The sequence below is a fragment of the Barbus barbus genome, assembly GCF_936440315.1.
Source record: "Barbus barbus genome assembly, chromosome: 21".
Classification (NCBI taxonomy): Eukaryota; Metazoa; Chordata; class Actinopteri; order Cypriniformes; family Cyprinidae; genus Barbus; species Barbus barbus.
This window is the reverse complement of record NC_136749.1, coordinates 28,537,127-28,549,832: the sequence shown is the minus strand read 5'-3', so window position 1 is coordinate 28,549,832 and position 12,706 is coordinate 28,537,127. Positions and strand designations below refer to the sequence as shown.

The 12,706-nt window shown below is 37.3% G+C and overlaps 1 protein-coding gene across 1 annotated transcript in view; it reads right to left on the bottom strand.

Annotated features, from left to right (window-relative positions):
- The window catches only part of iglon5 (IgLON family member 5), a 176,926-nt gene that overhangs the window by 10,942 nt on the left and 153,278 nt on the right, over positions 1-12,706 (bottom strand). Inside the window, exons 5-7 of the mRNA XM_079445670.1 lie at positions 1,761-1,892; positions 273-393; positions 12-163 (exon numbers count right to left, since the gene is read on the bottom strand). Of these exons, the coding sequence (XP_079301796.1) occupies positions 12-163; positions 273-393; positions 1,761-1,892 (405 nt within the window). The remainder of the gene's footprint in view (positions 1-11; positions 164-272; positions 394-1,760; positions 1,893-12,706) is intronic.

Below are 12,706 nucleotides of genomic sequence, written 5' to 3'. Positions count from 1 at the left end.
AAGGTACTCACTGAAGAGTAACATGCTGGCATTGGAAGCCCCGAGGCGGTTGGAGGCGAAACAGGTGTAGTTGCCAAAGTGTTTTTCTGTGACGTTGGTGAAGAGCAGCAGGGAACGTGTTTTCTCGTTTTTAATCTTCAGCGTGTTATCGCTCTCTACCGGCCTGAGAAAGAAGTAATATGACAGATCACATGTTAGGGTGAACCTGGTATGTGCTGTTTCCCATGGTTCACAGCGTCTGTTTCGCTCGCTTTATTAATGCTATAGCTTACCTTCGGTCATCACGGTACCATTCGAAGGACGCGGTGGGCACCGCCATAGCTTCACAGCGCAAGATTGCAGTTTTTCCCAGCTGGGCGGGCATGTTCTTTACGTCTGTGATTACTGGTGGATCTGAAGAAAAAAACAGACAGTGTACTGAAGTTAAAGTATGAGCACTTGTCGTTCAATTAAAGCAATAATTCATTCAAAACTGAGAAAAAAAGCGTCATGTCATTTCAAACCTGGAAGATGTATTAAAAAGCTTTTCTTAATTAATTGCATGATAAAAACAACAAACAAAACGCAGAGGAGATTTTGTCATTAAACTGTGATGCAAAAACTTTGTAAAGTACAGGAGTCCTAACACACTATGCATTATTATTACTATTAGTCTGATTTGATCAATAGATGCTGGTTTTATAGTTGTTTGACACTAGAAAATAGTTAATACGCTGTAAAAAATTAAAAATTGAGAAATCTTAAAAGATTTTTGAGTTTTGTCAACTTGTTGTTTTCAGTTTATACAACAAAAACTTTTAAGTTTTCTCAACTTTTGATTTTTTACAGTGTAGTTATAAAGTTAAATTATTCTATTATTATATTAATCTCATTATGCTAGTATTAAGCATAAGTCCTATAAAATAAGAACACATAATTAGTTAATGGCGTCAAAAAAAGTCAAATAAATTCAAGACATACTGCCTTAATATCTTATGTAATTTTGCTTCTCATGTTAATTTATCTCATTTAATGATATTTAGATATTTTACCAGAAACCAACAAATACTACAGTTCAAATGTTTGAGGTCAGTAAGTATACAAAAGCTCCATTAATTTGATGACAAAATCAAGTAAAACATTAATATTGTGAATTATTATTATTATTACATTTTAAAAAAGTGTTTCGGTGAATTTAAAAATGTAATTTAATCCTGTGATGTAAAACTGAATTTTCAGTCTTGAGCATCCCATGATAATTCAGAAATCATTCTAATATGCTTAATATTTTTGTAAAAAAAAAAAAATCAGGACCTTTTGTTGAATAGAAAGTTCAAAAGAACAATGTATTTATAATAGAAATCTTTTGAAGCATAACTTTAACGTCACTTTTGATTAATTTAATGGGTCGAAAAAAAAAAAACGTCTTATTGACCCCAAACGTTTGAATGGTAGTGTACTGTATGTACTTAGAAAATACAAGAAATACAATATTTTTTTTCTTGTGGAGATGTAATTAAGTTTCTACAGTATTCAAGAACAGGGCAAATTCTCTGAAATAACACTTAAAAATAATAATGAAGTACAATTACTCAAGTTCTTTAAACCCTGTGGAGTCGAGAGGACATGATGAAAAGATAAAGAGTTTAATTCTATATGCGGCTGATCGCAATCCAATTTATATTTCCATTACTCAATCACAGAGTATTCTGAAACACTCCCAACGATCTCATTAGGATGTCACTGTGAGCTGCTGACAGGAGCAGAGCGGCTCGACTTACAGTTGACGGTGACCTTGACGCGGTGCGTGTCTGGCGGCGCCACACCGTTGTTGGTGATGCATTCAAATTCCTCCGCTTGATGCCGCTTGATTTCTGTGATTTCTAGAAACTCGCCTTCGCTCATGAGACCGTCTGTGAAGACAAAAGACGAGAGGGTGATTGAATACCGGCGCCGTGGTGCACAATGTCATACATGAGTGTAATTGGGTTGGTAGGTGTTCCAGAAGGAGCAGCATTGTTCCAGACTGTCATGTTAAACAAAAAAAAGGCCAGAGGACACGGCAGCAGGAACCACGGGAATGACTCTCCTTATTCATCATGTAGCGGACGCTCTTTATCTGAACCGACTTTTGGTCGGCACACCACAAAGGACGGTCCTGCTGGAGTAACCATGTACTGTGACCATGAATGTCTTGCCCTGGAGCGCAATGGTGGCACGGGAATTCAGTGATCTTTAACCACTACACACCTCCTCTAACATGACTAAACCATTTAACCACTTTTAAATTTCACCTAAGTTTATTTCAGCAGTGTTCAAGGTGAAGTTTGTCATTTATAAACCACTAGTTACACTAAATGGAACTGTAATCTCTCTCTCTCTCTATGTACTCATATACAGTGGGGGCATAATTATTAGGCAAGTTGATATTCTGATCATATTTTTTTTTCCATGCATTCCATTTTACCAATTACAAAGCACATCAATCTTAATAACTACTATTCAGTTTGTATTTAATCATTTATAAGTGATATATAGTTGTCCATGAAGGCTGTAAGTGAAAAACTCCTTGCATTCATGAAGAATTAGGTGTGAAACCATCAGGAACCATGATTAAATACAAAAATAATATTAGTTATTAAGATTGATGTGGTTTGGAATTGGTAAAATATGCTTGGAAAAACAATATGATCAGAATATCAACTTGCCTTACTATACATATATAAAATCTGCCCAGCAACCATTGAGAACTCAAAAAACTTTGCAATAGATGACCAAACATTTCTATTTAATATGAACCTTTATATTTACTTTTATTCACATTTAGTAAACACTTTTTCACTTTCTATCTACAGTATATGCTTTACTGCTAAGCAACTCCCAGGCAACTGCTTAGCAACCACTCAAAACACCTTAGCAACAGCCTTGCATCCACTTAGAACACCTTAGCAACAGCCTATAAACCAGTTACAGTTTGACAACTGCCTAGCAACACCCTAGTAACAACTCAGAACCTAGCAACCACTCAAAACACCTTAGCAACAGCCTCGCAACCACTTAGAACTTTATCAAATGCCGAGAAACTTCCTAGCAACAACATCTTAGGAACTACTCAAAACACCTTAGCAACAGCCTACAAACCAGTTAGAACTTCTTAGCAACTGCCTAGCAACTCTAGCAACCACTCAAAACATCTTAGCAACAGCCTATAAACCAGTTAAAACTTCAACAATTGCCATGCAACTGCCTAGCAACTCCCTAGCAACAATTTAGAACCTAACAACATCCAAGCAACCACTCGAAACACCTTAGCAGCAGTCTTGCAACCACTTAAAGAACATTTTAGTGACCACCTAGCAACTCCCTAGCAACATTACTTTAGCAACTATTTAAAACACATTAGCAGCAGATTACATACCAGTTAGAACGTCTTAGTAACTACCTAGCAACTCTCTAACAACAACATTTTAGCAACTATTTAAAACACCTTAGCTACAGCTTACGTACCAGTTAGAACTTCTTAGCAAATGCTTAGCAACTCCCTAGCAACAACTCAGAACCTAGAAATCACTATAAATAAATCAGTCAAAGTGACTTATGAATGAGGAACATAAAGTAGTAACTACCTAGCAACTACTTAGAACATCTTAGCAACCACCTTGCAACTATATAGAACACCTTAGCAACCACCTAGCGATCATGCTGAACAGAAGATTGCCTTTGACTATCTGCATTCTCTTTCTAAGCATTGCCCTAGCAACATCCTATCAAGCAATCAAAACACCTTAGCAACTATTTAGAACCTAGCAAACACTCAGAACATCTTTGCAACAGTCACAGTGAACAATCAAAATCCTTTTGGATAAAATAAGTCACAAAGAGATTTACAAATGAAGAACATCACTTACATCACACCATAGCAACCACCTAGCAACTACTTAGAACACCTTAACAACCACCTAGCAATCAAATTGAACAGAAGACAGTCTTTGTCTATCTACTGCACATGCCTACTCTTTCTAAGCATTGCCCTAGCAACATTCTAGCAACAAACCAAACACCTTAGCAACCACCTAGTGATGTCTTAATCACATTGAATGGAAAGTTGTCTTTCAGTCTATCTATATGTGTTTTCTTTGCAACTGCTTAGCAACAAGTCATAAATCACACAGACTACATTAGCAAATGTGCACCAAACCCTTCAAAATAACCACTACCTGCACACAAAACTACAGCAATCACATATCAATGCAGAGTCTATATAAAGGCTGCTGTCAAACGGCACAGGCCTTATATAACCTTCACACTTCACATCTCTCCTCAAACTACACTTATATAACCTTCAGACTTCAAACTCAAATTCATACGATGAACTTTCCTTTCCTAGTTATGTTTGCAGTTCTGTTTGGTGCTTCCAGTGGAGCAGAAACCACATACTTCACCTTGAATAAAAATTAATTTCAACAGAATAAAATTTATTTATTTAACAAGAGCGGAGGCGAGTGACAAACGGTCCACGGAATAAACTGAAAGGCTTTGATAAGAAACTCAAGTCTGCGTCGCTCTCAGATAAACATCACAGAACGTGTGTTGGGGAATGCGTCAGTGAGCTTTATTTACCAGCCATTGTGAACTACAAAAAGACTGTCTCGCACCTCTAAGGCACTTCTTTCCCTTTAGCGAAAAGGAACAGACAACAACACAAATCTGTAGTAACAAGGACAAGGGTATGGCTCTGTGTGATGAAAGTGGCTGTTATTAGTGCAACAATGATAGCAAGAACAAGCTTTTTTCTGCCACAGAATAAAAAATAAAAAGGGAACTGCGACATTTTATCCCAAAAATCTTCTTTATTGCAATTGCGAGTTTATGCAATTTTGACTTTTTTCTTACAGTTATGAGTTTACATCTCACAATTCTGATATAAATGCAATTCAGAGAATTTAGAATTGCAGTATTTACTTTTTCTTAGAATAGTAAATTTGCATCTCACAATTTTGACGGGTTTTTTTTAGAGAGAAAGATGACAGGAAAGCACTGGGAGGAGAGAGGGGACAGGATCAGCAAAGGACCTTGAGACGGGAATTGAACTCAGGTCACCGTGAGCACGGTTGCACTGTATGTCGATGCACTAACCACAAGGCTATTGGCGCCAACACAATTTTGACTTTATAACAAAAAGCTGACTTTTTCTTCAGATTTGGACTTTATAACTCACAACTGAGTTTATAAATCGCATTGAACTCGCAACTGCAAAAAAAAAGTCAGAATTGGGAGATATAAACTCACAATTGTTGGAAAAAATTCAGAATCACGGGATATAAACTCGCAATTGCGAGAAAAATGTCAGAATTATGAGACAAACTCGATTGTGAGAAAATAAATCAGAATTGCGAAATATACAATTGTGAGAAAAGTCACAACCGTGGGATATAAACTTGCAATTACGATAAAAGTCAAAATGGCAAGTTTACATCTCACAATTCTGACTTCATTTCTCACAATTCCAAGTTTACATCTCGCAATTCTGACTTCATTTCTCACAATTCCAAGTTTACATTTCGCAATTGTAGCATAACTCACAATTCTTTTCTTTTTAGAACTCTGATTTTATACCATAATTCTTTATAACAGAATTGTGAGAAGGTTGGAATTAACTTGTTTTATCCTGTGTTGGAAATGGGCTTCTATAGATTCACGCTAGCTTTCTCGTGCAACCATTTTCATCTCTAACAGTCAGAACAGTTAGGCACACAAAAATCTCAGTGTCACCCAGAATAATCCACTTCTTAGTAGTATCTCTCTGGCTTCAGCCAATGGAGAGATGGAAAACACAAAGGCAACAGCACACCTTTTAATTCACAACCGCCGGGACTTTATTCCACAAATTCGGCACCTTTTCTAATTGAAGATTATTCCGGAGGATTATTAGCACAGCTACTGAACTGGAGAGGATTATTTGCAGCTGCCGATGCCACCGACCGAGCACACGCTAGGGTTTACAGCAATGTTATTCACTCATTCCATTAGCGTAATAAATATCGTTCCCCCGTGACATCTTCGTCAGGCCGTCTGAGCACCCGTCTCAACTCACTAGGGGGGAAAAATCATCTTATCCTGACAAAGAGGGTTTACAGGTAAAGAGACTGGTACGTCTCGCACGCTTCGGGCTGGGATTCTTACTAAGTAGACGCTATTTGTATTTATTTCTCACAGTTGTGACAAGCGCATTCCCATGTGGCCAAACACATTTGTGTTCCGCTGCAGCTGGAAAATTTCACTGACAAAATCAGCTTTAGAAACACATCTAGATAAAAAACCCTATCTATCTATCTATCTATCTATCTATCTATCTATCTATCTATCTATCTATCTATCTATCTATCTATCTATCTATCTATCTATCTATCTATCTATCTATCTATCTATCTATCTATCTATCTATCTATCTATCTATCTATCTATCTATCTATCTATCTATCTATCATCTGACTATTTCTATCTATCTATCTATCTATCTATCTATCTATCTATCTATCTATCTATCTATCTATCTATCTATCTATCTTTGATTTATTATTTAAAAAATTACAGTTATATGAATTTCTTGGAATTTGTTGATTACATTCAAATTCTGCAATTCAACTGGAATTTAACCCTATAAAGCCTGACATATGAATCATTAGACAAAAAAATCTGGTTATTGAACCTATAAACAAATATAATATATTTATGGCTATGATATTCTGGGAATAATTTGGTCAAAAAATGGCCAATATACTGTATATGTCTGAATAAGGTCTATTGCATTTTATATATATATATATATATATATATATATATGGTTTTATGGTGATGATTTACTGGGAATATAGTTAGAAAAAAACATCTTTTATTCAGAGGTCCAAACTGAGCAAAAATATGCACTTTGATGCAGATGCTGATATTTTATATATATATATATATATATATATATATATATAAACAACAGCAACAAAACAATGAAGTCTTCATAAAAGTATAGCAGACCATTTACATGAAATAACATATAATTCAGTTGTCACTCAATACTGCCAATAAGGTTTTTCAGCAACGTTTTATCATGCTGATCATTTAGAGGCCTTAGAAATTTGCATATCAAATCTACAGCAGGCTTTATAGGGTTAAAAGGCATTCTCCTTTCAAATGTGAGTCTCATAATGCAGCTATATTTCAGAAATCACATTAGAGAGGGTTTATGCTGCACAAAGGTACTCAGTGTTCACAGGAATCAACCTTCATCCTGTTAGGATTATATCTACATTCTATGAGATGCGAAAAAATCGGTTGTGAGGCTCAGAAAAAAGCTTCACTAGTCAAATGATCTTCTGCTGTCACCTTGCATGACATTGTAACCAGTTGTCTCTATCCATGTCTGTGGACACTAACATGAGCGTCTTTGTGGGATTTATTTGATATATTATTCATCTAAATGCTCATGTTGCAGCCTGGATCTGCTATTTAACATGTACTGGACAGAATGTGTGTGGGTGGTCGGTCTAATGAATGAAACTGACCCGTCGAACGCATGATTAATGCCGGTTTCGAGCCACATGGACGTGCATGTGAGCCGTAAGCCGGTCGCTCAGCGGCACCGACGGAGTGGGCGTGTCACCTGTCAATGGCACGTCAGGTGTGTGATTGTGATGTCATCGCACCCTGTCTGCTTCCCTACAGTGTGATGTACAGATCCAGATGGCTTTGTCTTTCTTTGTCCGAATCTACAATTTCTCGCCCGGCTGCTGGCAATCAATAGCTCCACTGCAGTGACTCGCAGTGTCTCGATTTACGCCCTCTCTTTATTTCTGCCGTGCCAGTGGGTTATGAGGTGCAAAGGAAGTGCTGAGTGGGGAAACGCGCAGACCAAAAGATCTGCAGACAAGCTATGACTACAATTATATGCAGAGTAGGAGAAATTTTATATCATGATAATGGTATATGTCACAGTGTGGTTATTTTTGCTGAGATTTCAATGGAAAAAAATTATTAATACATGCAATATGATACATTATTTATTTATTCATTTATATTTTACATCTATATATTTAGTTTTTTTTTAAATCTCCTTTAGTTTTTATTTAATGGACAAAAAACCAATAGATCGGATTATTCATAATTAAAACTAAAGACTCAAAGCAGCAAAATCCCTTCGGTTGACACATTCTACACATTTCATAGCAAAGAAATATAACTAGATGACCTTGACCTTGTTCACACCTGGTATTAACATCCATCTCAAATGATATGATCAGTATTAACTAAAAAAGTCCAATATGTTAAATCGCCTGTATTGTAATTGTAAGTTTAAATGCTTACACATCTCAAAATTGCATCCCCATCCACTCATGTGACACATAATCACTGTGCATAAAAATTATTTTTAAACTTTGTTTTTAAAAGAATACCATTCGATTGACAAATTTGGAAAAGGCTGTACATATACATGCAAAAAAATTACATGCAACATTTTTTTATGCAGCATGTCCAAACTTTCATGAAAGCCTGGTCACATTTCACCCCCCAAATTAAAAAAATAAAATATATTAATTATTTATGAATTTAGCATAAATTAAATGTTTAATTTTTTTTTTTAAATAAATTACATATAATACATATATGTAATTACATATAATACACAAAATACACATATATGTATATATACACAGTGTGTATATATACAGTGCCCTCCAAAAGTATTGGAGCAGTAAAGACTAAATTTTCTTGTTGGCTCTGTTGGCTGTGGAGTCAAGACATTTACAAATATGATTAAAAGATGAATATGAGACAAAACTACAGAATGTCACATTTTATTATTGGGTGATTCAACACAGAGATGTTTTACCAGCTAAGAAGTTCAGCACTTTTAGAGTTTGATCCCTCTATCTGATGAGAGCATAAGTATTGGAGCAGTTGCCTCACAGGTCTTTGTAAGTGATCAGCTGTGTCCTGTTGCATTAATTCTTCAGATATTAAAAGCAGGGAATATCTCGTATCTATTTATATCCATTACTTCTGCATTCGATGATTACACACACAAACCAGGATGAAGACGAGGGAGCTGACTTTGAGAGAAAAGCAAACAATTTGGATGCTAAAAGAAAAGAGGAAGTCAATTAGAGCTCTAGCAAAAATAAAGGGCATGGAGAAATCAAGAGTTTGGAAACCACCAGCGACACCAGCAACTAACAACGACCTGATCGGCTGAGAAAACAACAGTAGTTGATGACAGACAAATCATAAAAGCTGTGAAAATGAACCCTAAAAGACGTGTCTGTAAAATCACCAACAACTTCCAGAAAGCTGGGATGATGCTCTGACAATCTACTGTCCTCAGGAGACTTTGACACAGAATTACAGATGCTACACAGCAAGATGCAAACCTCTGACCAGCACCAAAAATAAAAAGGCAAGATTAGAGTTTGCAAAAAAGCACAAAGGTGAGCCAGAAGAGTTTTGGAACTGTGTTTATGGACCGATGAGACAAAGATGAACCTTTATCTAAATGATGGGAAAGCAAAAATGTACAGGAAAAAAGGGAACTGCAATGATCCCAAGCATACAGCCTCATCTGTAAAGCATGGTGGAGGTGGTGCCATGGCATGGGCATGCATGGCTGTCTCTGGAACAGGCCCTCTCAACTTTACTGATGACTTAATGTATGATGACAGTAGCAGAATGAATTTGGAAGGGTACAAAACCATCTTGCCTACCAATATTCAAGAAAATGCCACCAGATTCATTGGGAAGTGCTTCATATTGCATCAGGACAATGACCCAAAACACCCTGCCAGTTCAGTCAAGGAATTTATAAGAGCAAAGAAATGGAAAGTGTTAGATTGCCCAAGTCAATCTCCAGATTTAAATCTGATTGAACATGAATTTCACCAGCTGGAGAGGAGAGTAAAGGCAGAAACTCCCCAAAACAAGCAACAATTGGAATTGGCTGCATTAAAGGCTGGGAAAAGTATTTCAAAGGATGAGAGCAAGAGTCTGGTGATGTCTATGGGTCACAGACTCACTGCTGTGATTGTGTGCAAGGGATCTGCAACTAAATAATAGCTTTTAATCTTTTATATCTGCCTTATGTTCAACTGTCCCAATACTTATGCTCACATCAATGAGTGGGATGAACTCTAAAAGTGCTGTTCTTTTTATTTGGTAAAACATCTATGTGTTGAAACGGCTAATAATAAAATGTGACATTCTGTAGTTTTGTCTTATATTCATATTTTAATCATATTTGCAAATGTCTTGACTCCACAGCCAACAGAGCAATTTTCTCTTTACTGTTCCAATACTTATGGAGGGCACTGTATTATATATACAGTATATATATATAATTGAAATAAATTACATCGAAAAATTATAAATGTAACAATATATAAATATGTAAAATACTGAATACTTTTTTTACATTTATATTTTATTATTTTTTATTATATCTGTTTTTATTGTGAACTTGATGAAAACAAACCAATCTACTTTATTATTCATAACAACTGCCTCAGAGCAGTCAAACATATATTGTATACATACACTGTAACGCCACACCAGCAGAGGGAGCTCTTGCCCTAGTACAGACTGTTACTGCTCCCTCTGCTTCTATGGTTACTTCCTGTTTGGCGGCCATATAAAGAGGGCCATGCCAAACAGGCCTTTGCGAAGTCTTGTTCTGCTGTATTTGGACATTTCTGAGCGTTTTCATTCTTGTTCTTGCCTTGCCTGTGTTTTGGACTCTAGACTGTTCTCCTGGTTTCTGAATGTTTGCCGCCTGCCTTGACCATTGCCTGTGTTTCTGTTTACTCTCTTGCCTTGCCCTGGATATTATTGTTTTCTGGTGATCGACCCTGCCTGCCTTGACCACGATCTGTATAATAAAGCTTGCATTTGGATCTTATCCCTGTTGTCACGTTCCAGTCCACGTTACAGAAGACTTCGCCTACCACAGATCCAGCAGCTTTACTATCAACCATGAATCCTGAGGATTGTCTCGTGCGCCTCCGTCAAGGTGAGCTGCCCATTGAAGATTATGTGGCTAAGTTTTGTGAACTTTCCTACCAGACAGACTTTAAGGAAAGCTTCTTGAAAGACATTTTTCGGTTTGGATTAAGTAAGGAAATATCACGCTTAATGCCACGAAATACCCCTCACTGGACTCTTACTCGTTACATTGACTTTGCTTTGTGTTTGAGTGGCTCTGCACTTACTGTGGGGACTGCTGATGAGGAACCCGGCTATCCTCCAGCATCCTCCGCACCAGAGTATTTGAATGTCATGTCTGGAATTATTCACGTCGTGTCAGAGTCTACACAACCTGCTCATGTCATTCCTGCCAAGCCAAGGCGAGCTCACGTCAAGCCTAAGTCTACTCACGTCACGCTTTCCAAGCCACAGTCCGCTTACGTCACGTCTGCTAAGCCACAGCCTGCAAATGTTGCGTCTGCCAAGCCAGGACTTACTCACGTCACCTCTGTCAAGCCAAAGCCTGCTAACGTCATGCCTGCCATGCCAAAGCCTGCTAACGTCATGCCTGCTAACCCGAAACCTCCCAACATCCCGCCTGCCACGCCACAGCTTGCTAATGTCATGTCTGCTACACCAGGACCTACTCACGTCATGCCAGTTTGACCTGCCTTACCGAGCGTCTATTTACACTTTATGCCTGATTACCTGTTGCCATTTTGCTTTGTTCCTGATTCACGAGTTTTCGGATCTCCCTTTGGATTGTTTGCTAGTTGGACTGATTACACGGTTTGATCCCAGCTCTGTCTCCTCTTTATCGTTATTTGGATTATCCCTTCTGTTTTGGCTGCTCAATCGGACTGTCTTTTTGGATTTGACCTACTGCCTGTTATATCACTCAGCTGCTTGGATCATCTTTATGCTTTGTACGCCTGTTGACTGTCTTTCCGGTATTGACCTTTTGCCTGCTCACTTGTACTCTGCTCTTCTGAATAAACAACCGCACATGGATTCTACTTCTGCCTCAGCGTCCTCGTTACATACACGTACAAAAATATAGAGTAAAAATATAATATAGAAATATTTTTTTCAGAATAAATGAACAGATACAACCATCGTGTATATATTTAAACAAGTTTAAACAAATATTTCTTTTTACATCCTGGTATATTTTGGCATTACAGTAATTAGAATTTATAGGAAAAAAATGTTCTTAATGTTCCTAATTGTGTTTCGAGTCTAATACCAGTTTGCTTAGCAAGAGAGGCCAGCAGCCCCTGTATTGCCTGAGGAAGCTGGCAAAGTTTAATGTGGACAAGACTCTGTTGACCCTTTTCTATAGGTCCTTTGTTGAGTCGGTTGTTACCTTCTCCTTAATCTGCTGGTATGGGTCCAATAGTGTAAAACAAAAAAACTCCCTTTCAAGATGAATTAAGGTGAGCAGCTGCATCACAGGTTCTAAGCAGAAAGGTCTGGAGGAACTTTATCAGAAGCAGATGTTAAGAAGGGTTGAATCTATCCTGTCAGACTCATCTTACAGGCTGAATTTCAGATGTTGCCATCGGGATTACGCTTTAAACTCCCCAAATTTTGAACTAATAGATATAAACACTCTTTCGTACCTGCTGCCATTCTGCTTCTAAATTCAATAAAGAACCATAGATCACTTATTGACTTACTATTATTGATTGTTTATTGGTTTTTATTGTTTTTAGCCATGCCTGTA